The sequence below is a fragment of the Aquarana catesbeiana genome, linkage group LG03, assembly GCF_042186555.1.
Source record: "Aquarana catesbeiana isolate 2022-GZ linkage group LG03, ASM4218655v1, whole genome shotgun sequence".
NCBI lineage: Eukaryota > Metazoa > Chordata > Amphibia > Anura > Ranidae > Aquarana > Aquarana catesbeiana.
In genome coordinates, this window is record NC_133326.1 from 716,934,682 (window position 1) to 716,962,033 (window position 27,352).

The 27,352-nt window shown below is 43.5% G+C and overlaps 1 protein-coding gene across 1 annotated transcript in view; it reads right to left on the bottom strand.

Moving 5' to 3' along the window:
- LOC141134368 (uncharacterized) overlaps positions 1–27,352 on the bottom strand; it is a 95,845-nt gene that overhangs the window by 46,205 nt on the left and 22,288 nt on the right. The window contains exon 3 of the mRNA XM_073623935.1: positions 24,337–24,743. Within this exon, the coding sequence (XP_073480036.1) occupies positions 24,337–24,743 (407 nt within the window). The remainder of the gene's footprint in view (positions 1–24,336; positions 24,744–27,352) is intronic.

The following is a 27,352-nucleotide window of genomic DNA, read 5'->3' on the forward strand; positions in this document are numbered from 1 at the left end:
TATACAGATCCTGTAATACTGAAATGTGGACACAACTTCTGCCGGGTCTGTATTGATCGTGTGCTGGATACACAGAGGGGGTCTGAAAGATATCCCCATCCTGAATGCAGAGAGAGGACTCCGGATTGGCCTGCACTGCAGAGGAACATAACACTACGTAACATTCTGGAGAATTTCCTGTCCGTTCAGTCAGATCAGGAAGAGTCCGGGGTCTTCTGTACTTACTGTGTGGACTATCCTGTACTTGCTGTTAGATCCTGTCTGCACTGTGAGGTTTTCATGTGTGATAAACACCTGAGAGTCCACAAAAAGTCCCCAGAACACGTCTTATGTGACCCCACCTTGTCCATGGAGAGCAGGAAATGCTCCGTCCATAAGAAGATCCTGGAGTATTACCGCACTGAGGATTATACTTGTGCGTGTATGTCTTGTGTGATTGGAGGACATAAAGAACATGAGATGGAGTCACTGGATGAGGCTTCTGAGAAGAAGGACACACTGAGGAATGTTCTGCAGAAACTTCTTTTAATTTCTTTATTTTTCTCTTTTTCTTTCTTTTAAACAAGGAAAAAAAAAAAAACTTAAATGAACAATCTTTCCATAGCTTTACATTTCATTCCTGTGTATATACAGCACAAGATACAATAAATCAATACATTCGATTCCCTCTATACCTGATCTTTCCTATAATGATATCCAATGGGGCTAAAAAAAAAAAAAAAAAAAAAAACACTAAGTAAGAAGGGGAAAAAAAAACAAAAGAACAAAACAAAACAGGAGATTAAGTGGGGAAATGTTCCCCTCTAAATTCCACCTCCAGTACTGTTACTGTATGCCCGTCCTGGGACAACACTATACCAAGATCTGGCCGGTATGTGACTACTACCTTTAGTATTCCAACTTCAACCCTTATTTGTAGTCCATTTTCATTGCTCTCCTTGCTCCCCCCTCCCCCCCCCAAAAAAAAAAAAAGTTCCCATTTTCATCTCCTCCTCACCCCCCCCCCCCCCCCCACCTCCTCTCTAAGTTGTATCAATTCTCTTTTTTCCTTCCTCTGAAGAAATATAGCAATTCCGTGGTGTCCAAATTTCTGAGTAGATTCCTCTTTTTTTTCCTGGCTGTCCATACTAGGTCTTCCATCCTGTTCACTTCCTCTACTTTCCTAAGCCACATACTCACAGTAGGTGGTTGTGTCTGTTTCCACATAAGTGGTATGCATGCCTTGGCTGCATTCACTAAATGACACAGGATAGAATTCCTATATGTTTTCCTCGGGATCTCTGACACATGCAGAAGAAATAACGCTGGATCTTTGCGTATTTCTACCTCACTAAATTTTTTAATGATCTCCCGTACCTCCTTCCAGAATTTCTCAACTCTCGGGCAGGACCAAAAAACATGTAGCAGGGTTCCCTGTTCCCTCTGACATCTCCAACATTCATTTGATATATTCGGAAAACACCTTTGAAGTATTTCTGGGGTTCTATACCATTGTGATATAATTTTATAATTTGTTTCCTGTAATTTTGTACATGATGCTGTTTTAAATATGGATTGTATCATATTTATTTTCTGATCCTCCGAAAAGGTCCTCCCCAGATCTATTTCCCATTTTCGAAAGAAGGGCAACTGAAAGTTCTCCGGTGGTTTAGACAGTAATGCATACATTTTAGATACTGCATGCGTGATTGGCTCCTTTTCCATACAACATTTCTCAAATGGCGTAAGACTACAGTCCAAAAGACCTGGCAATATCCCGGTACTTAAAAAGTGTTTTAAATGCGCCGCTTGCCAGAAATCTAATTGAAAAGGGCCTTTTCTGTACATCAATTCCTGCAGTGTTGGCCATTTACCTGATCTCATGAAGTGTGAAGCCTGATATAATCCTCGTTTCATCAGTACCTCGAAAGGTCCTTTCTGTGTACCTGGTATGAATTGCGGGTTACCTAATATAGGTACCAAAGGTGAGTTCTGTGTAGATATCCTATCCTTGGATAAGAGATTATAGCATACTAGGGATGAGCTTCGAGTTCGAGTCAAACTCATGTTCGACTCGAACATTGGCTGTTCGCAAGTTCACCGAACAGCGAACAATTTGGGGTGTTCGCAGCAAATTCGAATGCCGCGGAACACCCTTTAAAAGTCTATGGGAGAAATCAAAAGTGCTAATTTTAAAGGCTAATATGCAAGTTATTGTCATAAAAAGTGTTTGGGGACCTGGGTCCTGCCCCAGGGGACATGGATCAATGCAAAAAAAAGTTTTAAAAACGGCCGTTTTTTCAGGAGCAGTGATTTTAATAATGCTTAAAGTCAATCAATAAAAGTGTAATATCCCTTTAAATTTCGTACCTGGGGGGTGTCTATAGTGTGTCTGTAAAGGGGCGCATGTTTCCTGTGTTTAGAACAGTCTGACAGCAAAATGACATTTTGAAGGAAAAAACTCAGTTAAAACTACCCGCGGCTATTGCATTGCCGACAATACACATAGAAGTTCATTGATAAAAACGGCATGGGAATTCCCCAAAGGGGAACCCCGAACCAAAATTAAAAAAAAAAAATGACGTGGGAGTCCCCCTAAATTCCATACCAGGCCCTTCAGGTCTGGTATGGATATTAAGGGGAACCCCGGCCAAAATTTAAAAAAAAAAATGACGTGGGGTTCCCCCTAAATTCCATACCAGACCCTTCAGGTCTGGTATGGATTTTAAGGGGAACCCCGCGCCAAAAAAAAAAAAAAAAACGGCGTGGGGTCCCCCCAAAAATCCATACCAGACCCTTATCCGAGCACGCAACCTGGCAGGCCGCAGGAAAAGAGGGGGGGACGAGAGTGCGGCCCCCCCTCCCTCCTGAACCGTACCAGGCCACATGCCCTCAACATTGGGAGGGTGCTTTGGGGTAGCCCCCCAAAACACCTTGTCCCCATGTTGATGAGGACAAGGGCCTCATCCCCACAACCCTGGCCGGTGGTTGTGGGGGTCTGCGGGCGGGGGGCTTATCGGAATCTGGAAGCCCCCTTTAACAAGGTGACCCCCAGATCCCGGCCCCCCCCCTGTGTGAAATGGTAAGGGGGTACATAAGTACCCCTACCATTTCACGAAAAAAGTGTCAAAAATGTTAAAAATGACAAGAGACAGTTTTTGACAATTCCTTTATTTAAATGCTTCTTCTTTCTTCTATCTTCCTTCATCTTCTGGTTCTTCTGGTTATTCTGGCTCTTCTGGTTCTTCCTCCGGCGTTCTCGTCCAGCATCTCCTCCGCGGCGTCTTCTATCTTCTTCTCCTCGGGCCGCTCCGCACCCATGGCATAGGGGGGAGGCTCCCGCTCTTCTCTTCTTCTTTTCTTCTCTTCTGTTCTTCTTCATTTTCTTCTCCGGGCCGCTCCGCAATCCATGCTGGCATGGAGGGAGGCTCCCGCTGTGTGACGGCGCTCCTCGTCTGACAGTTCTTAAATAACGGGGGGGCGGGGCCACCCGGTGACCCCGCCCCCCTCTGACGCACGGTGACTTGACGGGACTTCCCTGTGGCATTCCCCGTGACGTCACAGGGAAGTCCCGTCAAGTCACCGTGCGTCAGAGGGGGGCGGGGTTCACTGGGTGGCCCCGCCCACCCGGTTATTTAAGAACTGTCAGACGAGGAGCGCCGTCACACAGCGGGAGCCTCCCTCCATGCCAGCATGGATTGCGGAGCGGCCCGGAGAAGAAAATGAAGAAGAACAGAAGAGAAGAAAAGAAGAAGAGAAGAGCGGGAGCCTCCCCCCTATGCCATGGGTGCGGAGCGGCCCAAGGAGAAGAAGATAGAAGACGCCGCGGAGGAGATGCTGGACGAGAACGCCGGAGGAAGAACCAGAAGAGCCAGAAGAACCAGAAGAACCAGAAGATGAAGGAAGATAGAAGAAAGAAGAAGCATTTAAATAAAGGAATTGTCAAAAACTGTCTCTTGTCATTTTTAACATTTTTGACACTTTTTTCGTGAAATGGTAGGGGTACTTATGTACCCCCTTACCATTTCACACAGGGGGGGGGCCGGGATCTGGGGGTCACCTTGTTAAAGGGGGCTTCCAGATTCCGATAAGCCCCCCGCCCGCAGACCCCCACAACCACCGGCCAGGGTTGTGGGGATGAGGCCCTTGTCCTCATCAACATGGGGACAAGGTGTTTTGGGGGGCTACCCCAAAGCACCCTCCCAATGTTGAGGGCATGTGGCCTGGTACGGTTCAGGAGGGAGGGGGGGCCGCACTCTCGTCCCCCCCTCTTTTCCTGCGGCCTGCCAGGTTGCGTGCTCGGATAAGGGTCTGGTATGGATTTTTGGGGGGACCCCACGCCGTTTTTTTTTGGCGCGGGGTTCCCCTTAAAATCCATACCAGACCTGAAGGGTCTGGTATGGAATTTAGGGGGAACCCCACGTCATTTTTTTTTTTTAATTTTGGCCGGGGTTCCCCTTAATATCCATACCAGACCTGAAGGGCCTGGTATGGAATTTAGGAGGACTCCCACGTCATATTTTTTTTTTAATTTTGGTTCGGGGTTCCCCTTTGGGGAATTCCCATGCCGTTTTTATCAATGAACTTCTATGTGTATTGTCGGCAATGCAATAGCCGTGGGTAGTTTTAAATGAGTTTTTTCCTTCAAAATGTCATTTTGCTGTCAGACTGTTCTAAACACAGGAAACATGCGCCCCTTTACAGGCATACTATAGACACCCCCCAGGTACGAAATTTAAAGGGATATTACACTTTTATTGTTTGACTTTAAGCATTATTAAAATCACTGCTCCTGAAAAAACGGCCGTTTTTAAAACTTTTTTTTGCATTGATCCATGTCCCCTGGGGCAGGACCCAGGTCCCCAAACACTTTTTATGACAATAACTTGCATATAAGCCTTTAAAATTAGCACTTTTGATTATTCATGTTCGTGTCCCATAGACTTTAACGGTGTTCGCATGTTCGAACGAACTTTTTTCCTGTTCGCATGTTCTGGTGCGAACCGAACAGGGGGGTGTTCGGCTCATCCCTATAGCATACCTGTAGTGTAGGACCTATTGTTGGATGCAACTTAGATTAGATGCAAGATTTCTATAGCACCAAGGTGCTCTATGTAATAACTCCCTACACTGTGCTTGCTCTAGACTAGGCCAAATCTCCATGTTGGCACTAATCCAACAGTCGGCTTAGATGTACTGCCTGATAATATTTATACATGTCGGGTACCGCCAACCCCCCATATTGTTTTGGTAATGACAATAATGTCCTCCTGATCCTTGGCTGTCTATGCACCAACAATTTGACCCTTATGGGTTTTCCTGATGAACTGTTTTCTAAAAGCTTTACTGGGTAATATCTGGGTTTGTTCATGAGCTGCAGTATGTAGTACCTAGGATGACTACACGGGACTTGTTTATGACCGCCCTTTTTTGTTCATTATGCACTTATGTTTACCCTTGGAAGGCATCCAGGTATATGCATGCTATATATGTGTTATTTATGAATGTATACCTCCTTTGTATTTATGTCGCGCTCTCAGCACAGCTCTATCGGCACTATTGCATGCAAATGTGCGGCCGCTCAGCGCCAAAGCCCGGGCCTCCGAGGGGCCACATATTTGCGTGCACTCGGTGCAAAGAGGTTAAAAATGTATATCTTTATTTAACCACTTCCGATCCGGGCCATTGCCAAATGACGGCAACAGCGCGGATCTACATTACCGGGACGACGTCCATTGACGTCGTCCCGTGCACGAGCGGCCTGCGCGCCCCCTGCAGGGCGCGCGTGGCACGCTCGGTGATAAGCGAGTCTATGAGACTCGCCTGATCACAGATCAGAGTAAGGGGTCGGTCCCGACCCCTTACCACATGATCAGCTGTCAGACAATGACAGCTGATCATGTGATGTAAACAGAGCCGGTAATTGGCTATTTTTCCTCCTCGCACTGACAGCATGAGGAGGAAAAAAAACCCGATCACAGGCGGCCATGAGAGGGACATCAGTCCCGATCACGGCGATCATCTGCCCCAACAGCAATAGGCAGCAGTGCCGCCTACCAGTGCCCACCAGCATCATCCATCAGTGCCCACAGTGCCATCCATCAGTGCCATTTATCAGTGCCCACAGTGCCACACATCAGTGCCACCCATCAGCGCCCACAGTGCCACCCATCAGTGCTACTCATCAGCGCCCACAGTGCCACCCATCAGTGCCCACATCAGTGCAACAACAGTGCTGCACATCAGTGCCACCTATCAGTGCCCATCAGTGTCACCTACCAGTGCTCATAAGTGCCCATCAGTGCCGCCCATCACTGCTCATCAGTGCAACCCATCAGTGCCCCCCATCAGTGCCGCCCATCAGTGCCCCCCATCAGTGGTACCTATCAGTGCCCATCAGTGCCACCTATCCGTGCCACCCATCAGCGCCCATCAGTGGCCATCAGTGCCGCCTTATCTGTGCCCATCAGTACCGCCTTATCTGTCCCCATCAGTGCTGCCTTAACTGTGCCTATCAGTGCCGCCTTAACTGTGCCTATCCGTGCCCATCAGTGTAGCCTATCAGTGCCCACCAGTGCCGCCTCATAAGCGCATATCAATGAAGGAGAAAATTACCTGTTTGCAAAATTTTATAACAAACTATGAAACATGATTTTTTTTTCAAAATTTTGCATCTTTTTTTGTTTGTTTAGCAAAAAATAAAAATCCCAGCTGTGATTAAATACCACCAAGAGAAAGCTCTATTTGTGGGTAAAAGATGATAAAAATTTCATTTGGGTACAGTGTTGTATGACCGCGCAATTGTCATTCAAAGTGCGACAGCGCTGAAAATTGGTCTGGGCAGGAGGGGGGTTTAAGTGCCCAGTAAGCAAGTGGTTAATCTATCAAACGGAATCAATTCCTATAAATGTACACATTTCAGCCTCCTACATAGACCTTAGTCATAATAAAATCACTATGCCTAAACAACTCTTCAAGGAGAAGTCCAGCCTAACACTATAATCGCTACATCTATAGACATCCATGATCTAATGCCCCATACACACGATCGGATTTTCCGACAACAAATGTTGGATGTGAGCTTGTTGGCCGAAAGTTCGACCGTGTGTACGCTCCGTCAAACATTTGTTGTCGGACTTTCCGCCAACAAATGTTGGCTAGCAGGTTTTCAAATTTTCTGCCAACAAATTTTGTTGTCGGACTTTACGATCGTGTGTACACAAGTACATCGCACAAAAGTCCACGCATGCTCGGAATCAATGCTCACCAAACACAACATTAGCAGAAGGAGCCCGAAGGGTGGCGCATGGCTACTGAACTTCCTTTTTATCAGCTTGCCGTACATCTTGGACGTCACTACGTTCGTAATTGTTGGCCAACATTTGTGTGACCGTGTGTATGCAAGACAAGTTTGATCCAACAACCTTCGAACAAAAATCCAAAGTTTTGTTGTCGGAAGATCCGATCGTGTGTACGGGGCATTAGACTAACCCATCTAACACTGTAAAGAAGATATCGTTATACATACTTTTTTTGAAGCGGCTCCAGGCCGGTCTCCAGCGGTAGAAGCTCTGCAGGGGACACGGCCGACAATGGCTGTGAAATGAATGGGGAGTGAGGTCACCAATAGACTTACTATAGGGCTTCCATTGTCAGCTGCCTCCTCTGCACCCTCCTCGACAGCGAAGCTGCTGCTGACAGCTCAGCGTGGGACCGGAAGGGCTTCAAACAAGATATGTATACGGATTTCTTCTTTACAGGGCTAGATAGGTAAGTGTTAGATCATAGATGTCTATATTATAAAACAATTGACCTGATTGGGCCCCACAGTTACCATAACCATGTCTCCATCCCTGTATAAGCATAAAAAAGCAAAAGAGAGGGGTAGTGGGACTTTAAATGAGGCATGGGTATGTCTTTGAGATGGTCTAGGATACCTTAAATTATATTAACTATCACCACCCCATAAGGGGCTTTTTAGCTGTATAGCCATAGAGAATTGCTGATCAAGAAAATGCATAGACATCAGTTCATGAGTAATAATAATAATATATAATGCATCATAATATACAATACATAAATCATGCACATTGAGGCATAATAAAAATAGTAGTCATGTTGATAAAAACGTTGTTTATAAACGCTGTTTATAAGATATTGACATAATTGATACAGGCAATAGAATGGATATACAAAAAAGGTGAACAAGGTATTCCGGATAACAATGTTAGTAAAACTGGTATGCGATAGAATTCATAGATGAAACAAACTTGAAATGGCAACCCTGAGTGTAGACTCTACGCGTTTCATGGCGTTTAAAGCCAATCATCAGGAGTGGGATGCATCCAGAGATGACTAGAATAAATAAATAAAAAGGTAAATAGATCATTGGAGTCTAGATTTAAATCATGCTTTCAAAGGGCAAAGCGGGTATTTTAGAATATATATAAATGCACATTACCTTTTGGCAACAACCCAGTACATAACCCAACAGTCCAATTATGGAATAGTGAAGGTGGCCCTGAGAGAGCTGTCTCCCCCGGGGTTGAGGCCAAGGACACACAAGGCTGACCCCCAAACCGAGAATCTCCATGGGAGCTGGAGAATCGAAGATGGGGTGGAGAGGAACAGCAGCCAAGGAGAGAGCCAGACAGCTAAAACACACTTCCCAGGTAGGAGGCATACAGGTATGGGCCACAGATGAAATTCTTTGTTATACATTTTTTCCTCATTATCTTTATTTTATTTTATTTTTATATATATATTATTTTTTTTCTTTTTCTTTTTATTTATTACAGAATTTCATCTGTGGCCCATACCTGTATGCCTCCTACCTGGGAAGTGTGTTTTAGCTGTCTGGCTCTCTCCTTGGCTGCTGTTCCTCTCCACCCCCTCTTCGATTCTCCAGCTCCCATGGAGATTCTCGGTTTGGGGGTCAGCCTTGTGTGTCCTTGGCCTCAACCCCGGGGGAGACAGCTCTCTCAGGGCCACCTTCACTATTCCATAATTGGACTGTTGGGTTATGTACTGGGTTGTTGCCAAAAGGTAATGTGCATTTATATATATTCTAAAATACCCGCTTTGCCCTTTGAAAGCATGATTTAAATCTAGACTCCAATGATCTATTTACCTTTTTATTTATTTATTCTAGTCATCTCTTGATGCATCCCACTCCTGATGATTGGCTTTAAACGCCATGAAACGCGTAGAGTCTACACTCAGGGTTGCCATTTCAAGTTTGTTTCATCTATGAATTCTATCGCATACCAGTTTTACTAACATTGTTATCCGGAATACCTTGTTCACCTTTTTTGTATATCCATTCTATTGCCTGTATCAATTATGTCAATATCTTATAAACAGCGTTTATAAACAACGTTTTTATCAACATGACTACTATTTTTATTATGCCTCAATGTGCATGATTTATGTATTGTATATTATGATGCATTATATATTATTATTATTACTCATGAACTGATGTCTATGCATTTTCTTGATCAGCAATTCTCTATGGCTATACAGCTAAAAAGCCCCTTATGGGGTGGTGATAGTTAATATAATTTAAGGTATCCTAGACCATCTCAAAGACATACCCATGCCTCATTTAAAGTCCCACTACCCCTCTCTTTTGCTTTTTCATAGATGTCTATAGATGCAGGGATTTTAGTGTTAGGCTGGACTTCTACTTTAAATATTGTAGGGAACAAGTGTGCAGGGAAGGGAAGTGCAAAGCAATTGTGGGAAACAATCACAGCAGTGATTAAAGCAGCATGCTCAGTAATAGCAAATTAGTAATATGTAGTGCTGCCCCATTTTTATACTAATACCACTTCATAATGAAATATAGGGAAAGAGAAACACAAAATACAAAAATAAAAATATATAATGAAAAAAAAGTAAACACCTACATACCACCAGGGAAGAACATAAAATAAATAGAATAAACACATGACAGACCACCAGGGGAGGAGGAAAAGCAAAAACCTGACAGACTATCAGGGGAAGAGGAAAAATAAACACCTACAGACCACCAGGGGAGGAAAAAAAACACAGTAAACACCTGACAGACCATGGATTTCTTATTTTTGCTTTACGGACTTTGATAGCTTCATCGTTCTTTTCGTACCCTTGTGTTATTTTGTATACTGGTTTTTGTTAACCTCTGTACTGTATCCATTTTTTACAACTTAATAAAAGTTTGTAAAAAAAATAAAATAAAAAACAAATATGTAAACATGTATTGTACATATTTTTTGTGTGTACTAAATAGTTAACTAAAAAGCTGAGCAAAAAAAATCTGGAATCTGAGCAAAGCACATACATCTGTAGTGTTTACTTATCTCTCTCCAGTGCATCATTTCTCTCTGGTGCTTCGTTCCTCTGTTATCAGCATAAGTCACTTCTGCGAAGCTTTCCCAACACTTGAGATACATTTGTGTCGGATGGGGGGGGGGGGCTCAGACAGCTGCCAGAAACCATGAATCGGACTGAGACAAAAGTACAGTCAAATCACACTTGTTTAATAATAATAATAATAAAAAGGTAAACAGAGTAAACATAGTCAAAACATAGCCAGAGTTCAGGAACTGTAATGGATAGTCAGACAAGCCAAAACGCCAGGGAGCCAGAGGACAGCGTAGTAGAACAGCAAGCAGGATCTGGAGCCAGAAGGAATGTCAGCCAAGCAAGTGTTTACCAGGAACACAGGAGAGCATCATCATCTTGGCTGGGCGGCTTAAGTAGGCAGGACTGACGGGCAGAATATCATCAACAGGCAAGTCACTGTGGAGAGATAGGAGCTGGCAATTAGCCGACAGCTGAGCGGCCAGCTTTGAGAAGGAAGGGCTGAGCCCAGCCCTGACAACAGCCTGTCTATTCTGAACACAGTTCTTCTGCTGCGTGGAGGAGGGTGTGTTCCTTTCCTCCAATCAGCTCTCACACACTGTTACTGCAGTCTCTCCACCCCCTCCTCTGTACTCCTGACAGATGAAGAAAGATTTTAACACTTTTCTGCCCTTTCGAAGGAGTGTAAGGAAGAGAAGACTACAGATAAACAGATACAACTTATGTAGGAGGATTTGTTTCTTCTCTGTGTATCATCTTAGGCTGTTCACTTCACTGGGTATATGAGAGGGTTTACAACCACTTTAAGAAAATTTTGTTTTAGCTACATATATATATATATATATATATATATATATATATATATATATATATATATATATATATATAAAATTATGACTCTTTTTTTTTAATTTTATTTCCGTAGAGCTGAATTGATGAACCAAGTTTTCAATCAAGTTGGTCTCCATAAACACAACTGAATCACATGGAAGCCGAGTAATATGGGCATGACTGAAAGGCTTTACTACAGTTTACTAAAGGATTCAAACAGGACACGAGTCAACTCAAAGTTCTTAATGTCATAAATACTCTTCAGCATTGATCCAGCCTCAGAGGACAACGGGAGTCATTTCAGTGTTATGAAAGTGACAATGGCTTTACAGCAATGTGGAACCCATTCATACAAAAGAGAAGTCATGTCAGAAGCTACTTCTTGTTTTGAGCATGAAAAAGGTTTTACAATGAAGGCAAAGCATATCACACACCAGGATGGTCACAATAGAAAGAGACCATTTCAGTGTTCTGAACGTGACAAAGCTTTTGCAGTAAAGTCACAGTTCATCATACATGAGAGGATTCACACTGGAGAAAGGCTATATCAATGTTCTGAATGTGAAAAAGCTTTTTCAGAGAAGTCAAACCTTGTCAGACATGAGAGAGTTCACATTAGAGAAAAGCCGTTTCAGTGGTCTTATTGTGATGAAACATTTACAAGGAAGCCAAGCCTTATCCGACATGAGAGGCTTCATGCTGGAGAGAAGCCATACCAGTCTTCTGATTGCAACCAAGCTTTTACATCAAAGCCATACCTTGTCAGACCTCAGATGGTTCACAGTGTAAAAAAACCATATCAGTGTTCTGAATGTGACAAAGCTTTTTTAGTGAAGTCAAGCCTTATCTCACACGAGAGGGTCCACACTGGAGAGAAACCATTTCAGTGTTTGGAATGCAGTAAAGCCTTTACAGTAAAGTCAGGCCTTATCAGACACGAGAGGGTTCACATTGAAGAGAAGTCATATCAGTGCTCAGAATGTATTCTGCTTCATTGCTCATTCCACTCCCTTCTCAACACATTTTCACCCCCAGGCCCCCTTTTTCCTTTTCTGTGCCTTCTCCTCCGTTTTTCCCTTTTCTTCTACTTTCCCCTCTCACCCAATATCTGTGACGTACTGTATTGAGAACTTAGGTCCTCCCCCTGTCCATCTACTGACTGTTTTGTATGAGTCACTCCTCCGACATTTCTGTCCTTTACACCTCCACTTTTTGTAAACTGGATCCTCATACTAACCGTACATGGCATTAGACAACAGTTCATTTTTTGCTCTATCCATTACCCCACTAATTTCTTTCCTTGTCCTACCAATTTTATTATCCTCATTCAGTAAAATATCAATTGGTTTGGATTTGTCCCCCATCGCCCTACAGTCCTCTACACTTTTTCAACAAGGTTCATTCCTTGTAAATACTTTCCTCCCTCTTCCATTCTGTTTTTTCCATTACTTATCTTCTCGTTTTCTATCTTCTCGCTTCACTCATTTATTCTGTTTTTCTTTAGTCAAAGAAACACTGATTCAATTCAGGGCTAAAGTTTTCTTCCTTTATTTATATTTTTTTCATTTTATTTTCTTTAGCTAAGGAAATGTACTAATTCAATTCAGGGCTAAAGTCTCTTTTATATTTAGTTTTTTCATACCTAATCTAATTTCATCTATATCTGAATCCTTCTTTTTCACATGGCTGCCCATTTCTTTAGCTTAACAAACCACTGATTTAATTCAGGGCTAAAGTTTCTATATCCCTTTACCCTTGTTCATTCCCTCCTTTTTTTGTTTTTCCTCCCAACAATCTTGATTTGTTCGTTTTTCTTTAGCCTGTTGGGCTAAAGCTCGTTATTGCTTATACTCCCTTGCACAGAGAATAGATTCCTGTGCAAGGATTACTAACATATGATGTTCTATGCTCCCTTGCACAGAGCAAGATGCCTGCGCTGGGATTAATAATATATTATATACCAACACATATTTATACTATTGTGTTCTTTGCCATACTGCTATGGCGAAGACACGCTGGCCCCTGTTATTGTCTCTGTATTTTACATTGTGCCGCTCTGGCCGCCCTTCTTTCTTCCTTTTTACACAATGCCATCCGTATGATACATTTGTGATGCTGGGGTCCGTTCAGTCTACTCCCCGGGGCTGCGACGCGCCCAGCCCAGGACCCATTGCCTTCCTGTCATTGACGTGGGCGGGCCCTGGCCTCGGCGCGTCGACGTCATGCCTCCTACACCCCGCCTGCGGTGTCCTGGCCGCCGCGGACGGGATGTTTAGAGTCTTTCCATCTCCGGGCTTTAGCGCTGTGTGGTTGGTCAGGAGGCCGTACCCATCGGGCCCCCCCTCCCCTCACCGCGTCATTATGCCCGCGCGTGACGTTGGCGTGAGCGCGCCGCATGTTTGCGGCTATTTTAGGCTCCATTTGGCTTGGCATCCCACATTTCCGCCATGCATACTGGACTTCTGGCTCGGCTGGGCACCCACCACTCAGGTAACTCCCTCACATTTAGCCACTTCCCCTCACCCATTCCAACTACTTTGGTTCTCTCGTTTATGCCTCACTTTTCCCACCACTCTCACTCCCCTAGTTTTATAGCTCCTTTTCACACACTTAGGGGCACGCTCTATTGCTCCTACCTCACTCATTCCCTAACATTACCATCCTCTATTTCACACTTTCTTACACCTCCATTGTTCATTTTTTTCCCCAGCTCCTCCACATTCCCTGTCCTTGTCGGACGTCCCTGCCTGCCGGTCCTGTGGGTGCCTATGTCACTTGGGCCACTGTGGCCGGCATCAGTGGGGTGCGCTCTCTGCCTCAGCCCCGGGGGAGACTCCATGGACCCAGACTAACATCACATTGCCATACACAAGTCATCACAAACCTACTACTGCACAACCTGTAAGTATGCAGAAGATCATATTTTCAACATATGTTCTCTACAAACACCTATCCATACAATAACAGTTACTCTATTGCTTCTGTTATAGTTTTATTGCATCGGACTCCTGACGATTGGTTTAAAGCCAAGAAACGCGTAGAGTTTAGATCTATTGATGCATCCATTGTCTGTACCATGCATATGTGCTTTTTGTCAATGCATTACCTATTCATGTACTTCGCTTGTCTATACATTGCTGTCAATATGTTTTCAAGTCCAGATCCATTCATGTATACACTGACTGCACAATGTATATATGCTCTTGCAACTGTACAACTATTTATGAACCCTGCTGATCTATACACTGTTGCGAACATGGTTTATTTTGATTTTATATGTGTCCTCTTTCTCATTGGTTGTAGTTGATTTGAATATCTATGCCAATAAAAACTTTTTTTACCATCATTACCTTTTACCATTATCTATGTTGACCCTACTCATTTTACTTTCACTTCATCCATATAACTGTTAACCTATATGTTTTGTTCATTTTTTCACACCCCACCCCCATCATTGGCGCAGCATATTCACCCACGTGCCTCACGCAAAGTCCCGCTTCTGTCCCCCCACTTTGTTACATTTATTTGGGATGGAGACATGTGGGTGTTTCTCTACTACAAGGTGTGGATTGGTCACAACCCCTTTTGAAGTGCTCAGAATGTGGTACAGGTTTTATAGAGAAGTCAGAGCTTATCATACACCAGAGGGTTCACACTAGAAAGGAGCTCTATCACTGTTCTGAATGTGGTAAAGCTTTTAGAATGAGCGCGCAGCTTATCCTACATAAGAGAATCCATACTGGAGAGAAGTCATACCAGTGTTTTGAATGTAATAAAGTTTTTAAAGTGAAGGCAGAGCTTATTGATCAGTGTTGTCAAAATGACAAAGCTTTTGCAGTGAAGGCACAGCTTGTCAGACACAAAAAGGTTCACGCTACAGAGAAGCCATATCAGTGCTCTGAATATGGCAATTCTTTTATAGTGAAGGCAAAGCTTATCGAACATGAAAATATTTCTACTGGAGAGAAGCCATATCAGTGTTCCGAACCTGAAAAAGCTTTTACAGCCATTACACAGCTTATCAGTCACAAAAGGATGCACATTGGGGAGAAGCCATTTCATTGTTCAGATTGCAAAAAAGCATTTACACGGAAGGAAAGCCTTATTAAACACCAGATGATTCACGCTGGAGAGAAACCAAATCAGAGTTCTGAGCATAACAGAGCTTCTTTGCAGAAGTTAAACCTTATTGCACACAAGAGGATTCATGATGGAGAGAAACTATTTCACTGTTCTAAATGTGACAAAATTTTTAGAAAGAAGGAAAACCTTATCTTAAACCAGAGGGTTCACACTGGAGAGAAGCCGTATCAGTGTTCTGAGTGTAACAAAGCGTTTTCAAAGAGGTTAAACCTTGTCAAACACAGGAGTCTTCACACTGGAGAGAAGCCATATCAATGTTCAGAATGTGATAACACTTTTATAGCAAAGAGGAGCCTTAACAAACACCAAAGGGTTCACAGGGGAGAGAAGTTGAATCAGTACCCTGAAGCTTTTGCAGAGAAGGGAAACCTAATCATACCCAAAACAGTTCACATTGGAGAGAAGCCATATTCATGTTCTGAATCCGGCAAAGCTTTTACACAGAAGGGACATCTTCTCATACACAAGAGGGTCCACACTAGAGAGAGGCCGTATCAGTGTTCTGAATGTGGTACATCTTTTACACAGAAGGGACATCTTCTCAAACCTGAGAGGGTTCAAACTAGAGAGAAGCCGTATCAATGTTCTGAATGTGATAAAGCTTTTAGTCAGCAGGGACATGTTCTCATAAACAAGATGTTCCACACTGGAGAGAGGCCGTATCAATGTTCTGAACGTGGCAAATCTTATTTAGTGAAGTCAAGCCTTATCATACGCAAAAGGATTCACACTGGAGAGAAGCCATATCAGTGTTTTGACTGTGATAAAGCTTTTACACAGAAGGCACACCTTATCATACACGAGGAGGTCCATGCTTGAAAAAAAAGCTGTATCAGTGTTGCAAATGTGCTTTTTGAGTGAATGCAGAACTTATCAACCACCAGAAAATTCACAATTCTATGCCTCAGCTGCAGAGAAGAAACTCGGGGGGAAGGGGAAGTGTAGAAACTAAGCTGCAAAGAAAGAACTGGAGGTGTCTCATCAGTTTAACACCCCCTGTTATCCCACAAAATAGTGAGAAAATGAAAAGGTATAATGCTGCTTTGAAAAATAAACTAAAATCTGTTAGCAAGTAAGAATGAAATGTGATGGATATATTGACTTTATTACTTGTATCCATCTGGCACACATCTGGAAAGCATTTTACCTTTTGAGATACTTTTTGGACAACCACCAGTGACTGAACTGTGTTTTTCTTCACGATTCTCATCTTTCCCTTGCTTATGAAGCCTTGTCTTAACATGTAATACATTTGCATAATTCACTAACTGGGCTGCATTCCCAAGCATTTCATTTATTGCCAGATCCTAAGCTAGTACATTAATAACTCTGACTCAGTACCAGAGAATGGGTAGCAGTCAAGCAACATGTTGCCAAGCCTTTGCAGCCTGATTAGGAAGGACCCTTCAAGGTTCTGCTGACTATTACTACATCATTTAATCTTGAGACCTTTATGTAAGCCCATCTTACTGACACCTTTCATTACATCTTCCACCTCCTCTCCTGCTTTCCCACGTCACACTTCCTTTTGGTAATGACAGCATTTCAGTCAGAACTGTGTCTGGGGCACCATCCAAGGAGGGCTCACTGTTTGACAAGAAGGCTATTCCATAAGCTGAATTAGACCCTTAAACAGGGAGTTACTTGCTGTTTGATTCTTTTTTGTGATGCATTTTACAGCACTGTCTAAGGCCATATGTTTCATTTAGTTCTGCTGCAGGTCTAGGCATTCCACCCAGTGAAGAATGAATGTCCCTATTATCTCATTTCTCTGTCCAGTTATTGCTCATCTCCGTGGACTAAAAATCTTTGGTGCAATTCACACAGTACAATTACAAGAGATCTGAACTTAAACGGCTGAGTGTGTGGCCATATTGCTACAAGTTTTTCCAAAGGGGTGGAAATTTCTATGACTGGAATTCCCTTTCATGACTCTGAGTGGACAGATCTCTTTTTCAGCAAATGTTTGTTTTGAGAAGAATACTTCTAGTCCCTGAAAATAGTATGACATTAGCCTTATGCCCTGTACACACGGTCGGACATTGATCGGACATTCCGACAACAAAATCTGGAGATTTTTTCCGACGGATGTTGGCGTAAAACACGTATGTCGGAACTATAAACGGGGCAGTAGCCAATAGCTTTAGTCTCTTAATTTATTCTGAGCATGCATGGCATTTTGTGCGTCGGATTTGTGTACACACGATCTGAATTTCCAACAACGGATTTTGTTGTCGGAAAATTTTATAGCAAGCTCTCAAACTTTGTGTGTCAGAAATTCCGATGGAAAATGTGTGATGGAGCCCACACACGGTTGGAATTTCCGACAATAGGGTCCTATCACACATTTTCGGAAAATCCGACTGTGTGTACAGGGCATTAGAGTGTAACAATGGGCAAAATAAAAAGTTGCACGTAATCTGTCATTAACATAGTAAGCTTTGCTTTCCTGTAATATAGTTTTATTATTCATGAATTGATCTATTATAATTCTGCTTCCTTTAAGAGACCAAGCTATTCAATAAAAGTGTCAGTTGGAAGCATTGGGGTATACCATATAACACTAGGGTGCTGGCAATGAGCCCAAGGGACCTGGATTCTGAAGGTTTAAAATAGTCTTGGGTGGAATGAAGCCTTCAAGCCAGAGTCCAGGTCTTATAGAATACCAGCAGGGTATGTGTAAACCTCAGTGCTCTCCATCAGGAGATGGTCATGGGCTTCATCCAGGAGATTGGCATACTCCCATTAAGAGAGGATCTCTTCTCAGGAGACAACACTTTATGTTGGAGAGATTCCTTACCTATAGGACTGAGAGATTCCTGTTGCCTGGCTATGTGTTAAGGGAAGGCCTGAAAAATCCAACAGCTCCTACATGAGTAAGTGCTACATAAGCATCATCAACATCATCATCCCACCATGAAATGTTTAAGGCATACGAAGAAGGTAGAAAAAAAAGGGGGGGTAAGCAGGAGGGTTTGGTCTCAAGTGTATGCAACCTACTCATAAATCTCCTAACATAGGAATAGTGTTCTCCTAAATGGAATCCATTAAGGACCATCAGTAATCATGACATCCAGGTAAGAGGAGATATGTTTGAGAGGAAACCAAAAGGCCCATACCTTGGTAAAGATAGAATTCATATTATGTAGTTCATGATTAAGTTCCTCCATGAGGTAAATATGATCCATAACTTGAAGCCATCACTTTATAGGTGGGACAATAGTTTGTTTCCAGTAGGCAGGAATGAGCGATTTGGTACATTCACTATATGTGGGGTAATAGAACACTTATATCAACCTGGTGGATTGCTTGTTCAATGAAGAAGAATCATCCAGGGGTTATTGTTGCAGCCCTACATTTTCTGAATCAGCTATAGGATAGTAGCCCAGTAAGGGCGAATTGAAGGGCATTCTCATCAAATATGATTGTGTGTGACAACCATACCACCACCTCTCCAATACAGAGCCGAAGTTGTGGGGAACATGTGGTGGATTTTGGCAGGTGTGTGGTGTCAATGGGTGTTTTGTCAAGTTACAATTTCCCCATCAATGGGAAAACAGCTTTTAGTTTACTTCAGCCATCCTTGAGGAGATGGATGATGCCTGGGAGAGTTGTAGTACAATAGATTTCTGATCTTCCGTTACTGGCTTTGCAATTTATTTTCCCATTCTTATAGATAGGCTCAGTATGTAGGAGAGACCAGGCTCGATAGGGCTTGATAAAATTGAGAGACACCCTTGGACAGTGAAGTGGTCAGTGAGAAAATATGTACAATGGGGTTTAAATCCCACAAGTGTCTCATAGGTTTGGGGAGAGATTACATGAATTGAGATAACTGTGTGTGTCTCCAGACATCCATAAACATGATCTCAGAAGAGGCATTAAGCATCTCCAGTGTCAAGATTGCTGAGGTCCCCATCATGTGGTGTAATAATAGAGGTTGAGTATGGAGCCAAGTTTTGAAATGGGTGTAAAATAAGCATGGCAAGAAATAAGACCCAGTAGTAGCAATATTGAGGAATTGTGCTGCCAGCCTTGTTTCAGGTGAAGAGAATCCCATACAGCCAAAGATGAAATTGTTAAAGGAGAGGAGTGCAGAGATTATTGAACCTCATTATCATTACATTCCTGTGAGATATTTATTAGTCTGTGTCCCATTTACAGATTTTTCCTCACTTCCTGTCTGGTAAATGTCACTGGCAGGAAGTAATGGGAAATCTCTCTAACAGAACCCTGGATAGCAGTAAAAACCCAACAGTGGTTCTAATCCTTCCCCACTCCATCCACACCTATAAAAAAAAAGTTTTTGACTTGGCATAGACTTTCAAAGAATGTATCACTAATATAACTATAGCAGTGTCAGTGTTGTTGTCACTGATAGCAACCCTGAGATATATGTTGCTGTGCTGAATGTTCTCAAAGTCTCATACTTCTCAGTTTCCCCATCAGTGAGCATGATATTCTACAGAGACACATAATACATTAAGCTGGAAATATGTTGAATACACTGGGAGCCAAAAGAAGATGAGACCAGAGAACAGCAATATATATCAGAGCTCTGCCAACAATCACACCATCTGATTGGTTTCTCCAGGTCTCACACTCCACACTGCTGTGCTGAATAAGATGAGATGTATTAAGGGAAATAAGAGAGAGGAGAATACGGGGTTAATCTGTCACTTTATCTTTCTGAAAGTCTCTAAGGGAAACCAGGGATGCAAATATGTTAAATTCCTTGGGAACCCAAATATATCAGATTGTCTAATTTTTTGCATTGCCTAGAGCAGTGATGGTGAACCTATGGCACGCGTGCCACAGCTGGCACACCAAGCCCTCTCTGTCGGCACGCCAGGGCAATCCCCCAGCCAGGCAGTCACTGGCACTGACGGTGCAGGCATGGAGGAGTTGGCTCCCTTCCTTGCATCAGTGCCAGTGACGTCGGCGGGGGTGGAGGGGGTTTGGACAGCCAGTCATCTTGTCCCATGTGCAATGTTTAGGGGGGTAAAAAATTCCTCCGAAACGGTCCCGACTCTGTTCTGCAGCTTATTACCTCCCCCGAACCCCTACACCTCTGCTAAGGCATTCGGACATTCCTTTCTGCAGGCACCGTATTCCAGCTCCCCCGGTAATGGTCCAGGAGGTGAGTGTAATGGTCAGGTAGTGAGTGCATGTGTCAGGTAGGTGAGTGTATTCCTGAACACTGCATTCTGAGCGAATCTGTCAGGATTGTACGTTTTTGGTCCCTTAGGACTCATTCAGAGGGATGATCAGTCCCATCCTCTGTACAGAGCCACTGGCAGGTTTAATTCTGTGTTGGCATTTTGAAAGAAATACGTTGGTTTTGCATCGTGGTTTGGGCACTCAGGCTCCAAAAGGTTCGCCATCACTGGCCTAGAGGATACAAATATGCAGCGGTCCCCAGGGCCACAATATATGTTGACGCTGTAATGTATCACCATAGAATGGATCATCAATAGAATTCTATTGGATCGCTTTTATAATGGATCCTAATAGAATGTGTCCCCATAGAATGGATCACCAATAGAATTCTAATATAATATGTGCTGGATTTGTGGACTTTAACCCTCATTTTGTGATCGATTATTTTGCCATTTTGTATAAAATATGTTTTTATAGATATTTATTGTTCACCATATATTGGTCACCTGTCCTCAGGAAGGAAGTGCTGGAACTGGAGAGAGTTCAAAAAGGACAACAAAGCTAATAAGGGGGATGGAGGACCTCAGTTTTGAGGAACGACTGCAAACATTAAACTTATTCGCCCTTGACAAGAGAACCCTCAACCTTACCAAGAATGTAACTACGCATGTGACACTTGCCACCACACCAGACAGGGAAATAACAGAGTTTAAAAATGTGGTAGCTTTCACAACGGCTCTTTAATTTCTGAATACAACATGTAGAGAGTCAGCATAACATTTTTTAAATATCTTTTTAATGAAATGGAAAGAAAAATGGCAGAAGACAATATTAACAGAAAAAGAAAAAACTATAAAACGTGTTAGGCTTGTTACTGCAGGTTTAAAGTAGAACCAAAGGCAATTTTTTTATTTTGGATATAGTAAGGGGGGATTATAACCCCTGTCAGTTTTTTTGCCATCTGTGTCCCATTGGGGGGATTTACCTTAACTTCCTGTCCCATAGCGAAACAAGAAGTGAGAGGAAATACCTGCAAATTAAGGGAATTCCTAATTGCTGCCCTCCAAGACACCAGAACTAGTGTCCCCATAAGATTTCCCCTCTAATACTTTGCTTAGTAACATTTGGGATTTTTTTTTACTTTCACTTTCAATGCCAATGGTAAACAGGACAAATAAAAAGGGTGAATCTCCTTAATGGGGGCACAGAAAGAAATAAAAACCTAATAGTTGATCCATCTCTACTCTATCCAAAATGAAAAAAAAAAGTTTTGCCTTTAGTTAGACTTTATTATGCATCAAAAAACATATAAAAAGGGGATATACCGCACTAAATTACGTGACAGTGAAAAAGGCGAAGTGGGAGAGACTGCAGCAATTAACTAGGAGATATAATCCAAGTAGCAAGAAACATAATATATAAATCGCGCTAATCAAAAGTATATTGTGAAATATATTGAGTAATACGCTTGTAGTGTAGTAACACACTAAACAATAAACAAGTCATATGTGTTTAAAACAACAAAAGTTAAACTTAACACATAATCAGTTTAAATAAAAAAAGCAAAAAAATCAGTGACTGAGTAAATAGTAAAGTCCAAAAAAAAGCAGATATGAATTCTCCACCTCCAAGTGATTTGCTGAAACTTTTCTGTGATACACCACACACGGTAGTCTGTGACTCTCTTACTGAATCATTGGGACCACCTATCTCTAGGATGGTCAATCAAAGACAAAAACAGAACATTCCATAGCTCAACTCACCAACCAGTCTGCCAACTGACCAAATTAACCCGTCCAACAGTCTGCATTAAAAACAGAGGTTTAGTTTGCACACGCATGCATAAGCTGTAAGGTCTCTTCACAGCACCCTGTGTATGCTTGCAGTCCTAACGCTACTGAATTTATAAGCGTCTCCACAATGGAAGCACATGCATTAAATGGATAGATGAGGGGCAGGTGGGCCTGGAGGCAGCCCAATTCCCCTTAAAGGAATAGGAGCACACTGGACACCCAGCAAGAGCACAATGGCAGCAAAGGTGTACAGTGTGTCCCCGGACCATATTTACACCAGTAACAAACAAATGGCCCCTGCCCCCACCTATAACTGGCCTTCACAGCAAGAAGCACATGGAAGGGCTATCACATGAAAGACAAAAACAGAACATTCCATAGCTCAACTCACCAACCAGTCTGCCAACTGACCAAATTAACCTGTCCATTTTAACCTGTTCATTCTTTAATGGATGGAATGCCTAGACTTGCAGCAAAATGGAATGAAACACAAGGAACTAGCTGGGCTTAAAATTGTGGTAAACCACATTCATAAAATCTGACCTAGGCACATATAACTGTAGTGTTTACTTATCTCTCTCCAAAGCCCTAAGTGCTGTGTCTTTCTGCTGCTCTGTTGATCTGTTATCAGCATGATAACTTCTGACAAGTTCTTCAACACACGAGATAACAGCAGCTCAAAATTTGTGTTGGGGATAGAACTTAGAGATAGATAAGCAGAGAGCTGGTCTATTCACAATACAGCTCTGCATGTTCCTTCGTACCTTTGCCTATGTGGAGTGGGGGTGTGTGCCTTTCCTCTAATCAGCTCTCACACAGTGTAAGCCCAGAGTTCCCTCCCACTGCTGGAAGAGGAAACAAGATTTCTAACATGATCTACACTTTCTAAGGAATGTAGAAAGCTGAAGACAGCTGATATACAAGTAAAACTTATGTAGGGAGATTTGTTTCATCTCTGTGTATCATCTGAGGCTGATCACTTCACTGGGTATAGGAGAGAGTTTCCATCCATTTTAAGTAATGCTGTCAAACTCATCACATAAAACAGCAGCAAACAGCAAGCAACTTCCTGGTGGAAGGCCTGAGCCAGCTTAGGGATTGACCTTCTCACCAATTAGTGAGGCCTCTTCAGCTGGTGCCTTGTCCACAGTTGAACATGGAATGCTGTCATCACTGAGAGGAGGTGAAATATGGATCACAGGAGGGTAGGTGGAATGCGTAATAGAAGGCATGGGCCAGGTATGATTACCTGGAGCCCTCAAGCTTCACTGAGGCAGTGATAATCAGTAGAACCTGGAAAGGTCTTTCCCAATGAGGCTTCAGAGGCTTGGTAAGATTCTACTTGACCTCTATGAATTAAAAGGCTTTCTAGGTCTGTGTCTGATGGACATCAGCTTAAGCCCGGGTTCACACTATAATGCGCTGCGGACCGCACAGGAGCGCTGTGCGTCCCTGTTCACCATTTCAGGGACGAATCAGGGCTGATTCTATGCCTGAATTCGGCCCTGAAACGCAGCCAAAGACGCACAGCCTTTTTGTGCAGTGCGCACCGCAGCTGCCCCAGAGATATGTGAACCGGCTCCATAGGAAGCCAGTCACATTCTCCTGCTATGCGAATTAGAGGTGCGGGAACGCACCTCTAATTCGCATAGGTGTGAACCCGGGCTTAAACTCAAAGCATCCATCAATTTCTCTCTGTTTGCTCACAGATTTTAGTTATTTTTTATTTTTTAACACCCCCAAATCTTGCATTGTGGCTTAGCTGCTACACTTCTAATAGCCCCCATTCTTCAAGAGTTTTCCCTCTGCAGCTGCGGCTGAAGATTGTGAATCCTCTAGGGTTTAATAAACTCTGCATTCACTCAAAAAAGCTGTCATATTCACAACATTGATATGGATTTTCTCAGGCATGGACCTTCCTGTGCATAATAAGACGTGTCTTCTGTGTAAACACTTTAGTGCATTCAGAACACTAATATGGCTTCTCTTCAGAGTAAAACCTCTCATAATTGATAAGACAACTTTACTATTAAAGCTTTATTACAGATTCGTTGTGAATCCTCTTTTGTTTGACAAGGGTTACCATGCACAAAAAAGCTTTGTTACACTCAGAACACTGATTTAGTTTCTCCTCGGTGTGAAGCCTCTGGTGTACGATTGTTTCCCTTCTGTCTAAAAGTTTTGCCACATTCAGGACAATGAAATGACTTCTCTCCAGTGTGATTCCTCTTGTGTCTGATAAGGTTTGACTTCCATGTAAAATATTTTTGCCATAAGGACAATGAAATGGCTTCTCCCAAGTGTGCATCCTCTTGTGACTGATAAGCAGTGCCTTGCCTGTAAATGTTTTGTCACATTCAGAACACTTATATGGCTTCTCTCCCTTCACTATAAAAGCATTATCACATTCAGAACATTGGAATGGCTTCTCTCCAATGTGGACCATCTTGTGTAGGATAAGCTGTTTGTTCACTCTAAATGCTTTAAAAGCTTTAACATATTCAAAACACTGAAATGTTTTTTCTCCAGTGTGAACCTACTTATGCCTGGTAAGGCTTGACTTTTCTTTAGGCTCGGTTTCCACTATTGCAACCCCAAAGTCACGCGATTTTGCCGCAATTTTCTGCCGCAATTTTTTCCATGATTTTGATGCGACTTGAAGCAATGCCTGTGTATTCTTGAGGTCTATAGACCTCAAGTCGCATCAAAGTGGGACCAAAGTAGTGCAGGGACTACTTTGAAGTTGCTGCGACTTGAAATCGCACAGATATGAACGGTACTCACTGGAAATCATGGGGTAGGACTTGTCATGCGGTTTTGCAGTCCTAAGTCACATGACAAGTCACACTAGTGGAAACCAAGCCTGAAAAGCTTTGTCACATTCAGAACACTGACAGGGCTTCTCTCCAGTGTGGACCTTCCCATGACTGTAAAGATGTTTCTTTTGTTTGAAAGCTTTGCCACATTCAGAACACAGCCCTCTTGGACAGTATAGTAAAAATAAAGTAAACTTTATTTTATACCACACCCCTTTAAACACCTGCTTACTTGCTCAAGGGCTCTCCCGGGCATTTGGATCCAGCAGAGACCTTGGGCACTTTGGTGTATGAGGATAACATAGTCAAAGAGGTCCTGGATTTCTATTTTGTTGTGCATGTGCGTAAAATTTGCCATGTGCCTAGATGTGCATAAGGGCCCTGCCAGGTCCTGGAGGCTGGGTGAAGTCCTTCAGTGCATGTGATGTGCAGTCAAAAATTGTGGCACTGCTGGAAGGAAGGCAGAGCCATAATGAAAGCATAATTGACTCTGCTAATGTTTTTCTTGAATGCCCCCCCCCCCCGCCAAGAGGTTTTGTAACATCGCACGGGCACATTATGACAGACTTACTTTTCAAAGGAAACCCTCCAGCGATGCACTGTCAGTCCTTGGGTCCTTTCATCTTCTTTTGACCTTCCTTCCAGGCTGCAATGATGTCACTCCTGCATATGCACATGGGAATCTCTTCATCATGGCACAGAGGGGTGCCGTAAATGTACTCTGAGCTGCACATACGCAGCTCAGTGTACATTACCGCTGACTGGACAGCAGAAGCATTTATGACTGAAAAAAGCCAATTCTGATCCCACCAGTGTTTTTTTATGAGTTTCATACCACTTTAAGGGACTGAAGTTGCTCTTCAGTATGGATGTAATGCAATAGCTCCTGATGCAATGCCCACTTCCCCTTTTTCCTCACCACCTCTCCTTTCCTTCCCATATCCCTTCTTTGCAGTCTCTTTTTCTTCCTCCCCTTTCTGACATAATCTCCTCTGTCCCTTATTATTCTTTCTCCTTCTTATCTCTTTCTCTCTCTCTCTCTCTCTCTCTCTCTCTCTCTCTCTCTCTCTCTCTCTCTCTCACCTTTGTAGCAAGGTCCCAGGCCTCCTCTAGTCTAATAAAGGGTGACCAAATGTCCCCGGTATCCAGGGACAGTCCCAGGACTGGGGACACTGTCCCCGAAGCCTGTCTGTCCCCGGATTTGTGCCCGGATTGTGGGGCCGATCCTGGGCGGGCAGTGGGCGGGGCCACGTTGGCTGTTCGAGCTCTGTGCACTTGTCATTGTGGCATGTGCAGTAATAATCTCAGAGTAGCTGGAGAGGAGGAGCTGGAGCTGGACTCCTCCTCTGCATTTGTCTGCAAAAGTAGATAGTAGAACTGCCGGCTGCGATCCCCAGGACACATGACCGCCCTCTCCCAGCATCCCGCCACTCTCCTCCTACCTCTACTCCCTCCCCCAATCACTCTCCCAGCAGTGGCAGTGCATGGGGAGAGAACAGGGCCCAATGTTCCTCCCTCTGCCCCCCTTCTGGATGATGTATTGGAAATAATTATGGGTAATGTAGTCCAGAGGGGCAGGATTGCATTGAAAATGAATGGAACTACAAGGAGGGGGTGAGTTTGTGTTATAAAATTAATTAATTAAAAATTAACTAATTTTTCTCCTTCACTGTTGACTGGGCACTGATGAGCTGGCACTGATAGGCTGCACTGATGGGCACTGATAGGCTGTACTGATGGGCACTGCTGGGCTGCACTAATAGGCACTGATGAGGTGGCACTGATATGCTGCCCTGATGAGCACTGATGAGGTGGCACTGATAGGCTGCACTGATGAGGTGGCACTGATAGGCTTCACTGGTGGGCACTGATGAGTTGGCACTGATAGGCTGCACTGATGGGCACTGGTCAGGCTGCATTGCTGGGCACTGGTGAGGCTGCATAGATGGGCACTGGTGAGGCTGCATAGCTGGGGACCAGTGAGGCTGCATTGCTGGGCACTGGTCAGGCTGCATTGATGGGCACTGGTGAGGCTGCATAGATGGGTACTGGTCAGGGTGCATTGATGGGCACTGGTGAGGCTGCATTGATGGACACTGGTCATGCTGCATTGACGGGCACTGGTCAAGCTGCATTGATGGGCACTGGTCAGGCTGAATTGATGGGCACTGGTGAGGCAGCATAGATGGGCACTGGTGAGGCTGTTTTGCTGGGCACTGGTCAGGCTGCATTGATGGGCACTGGTGAGGCAGCATAGATGGGCACTGGTCAGGCTGTTTTGCT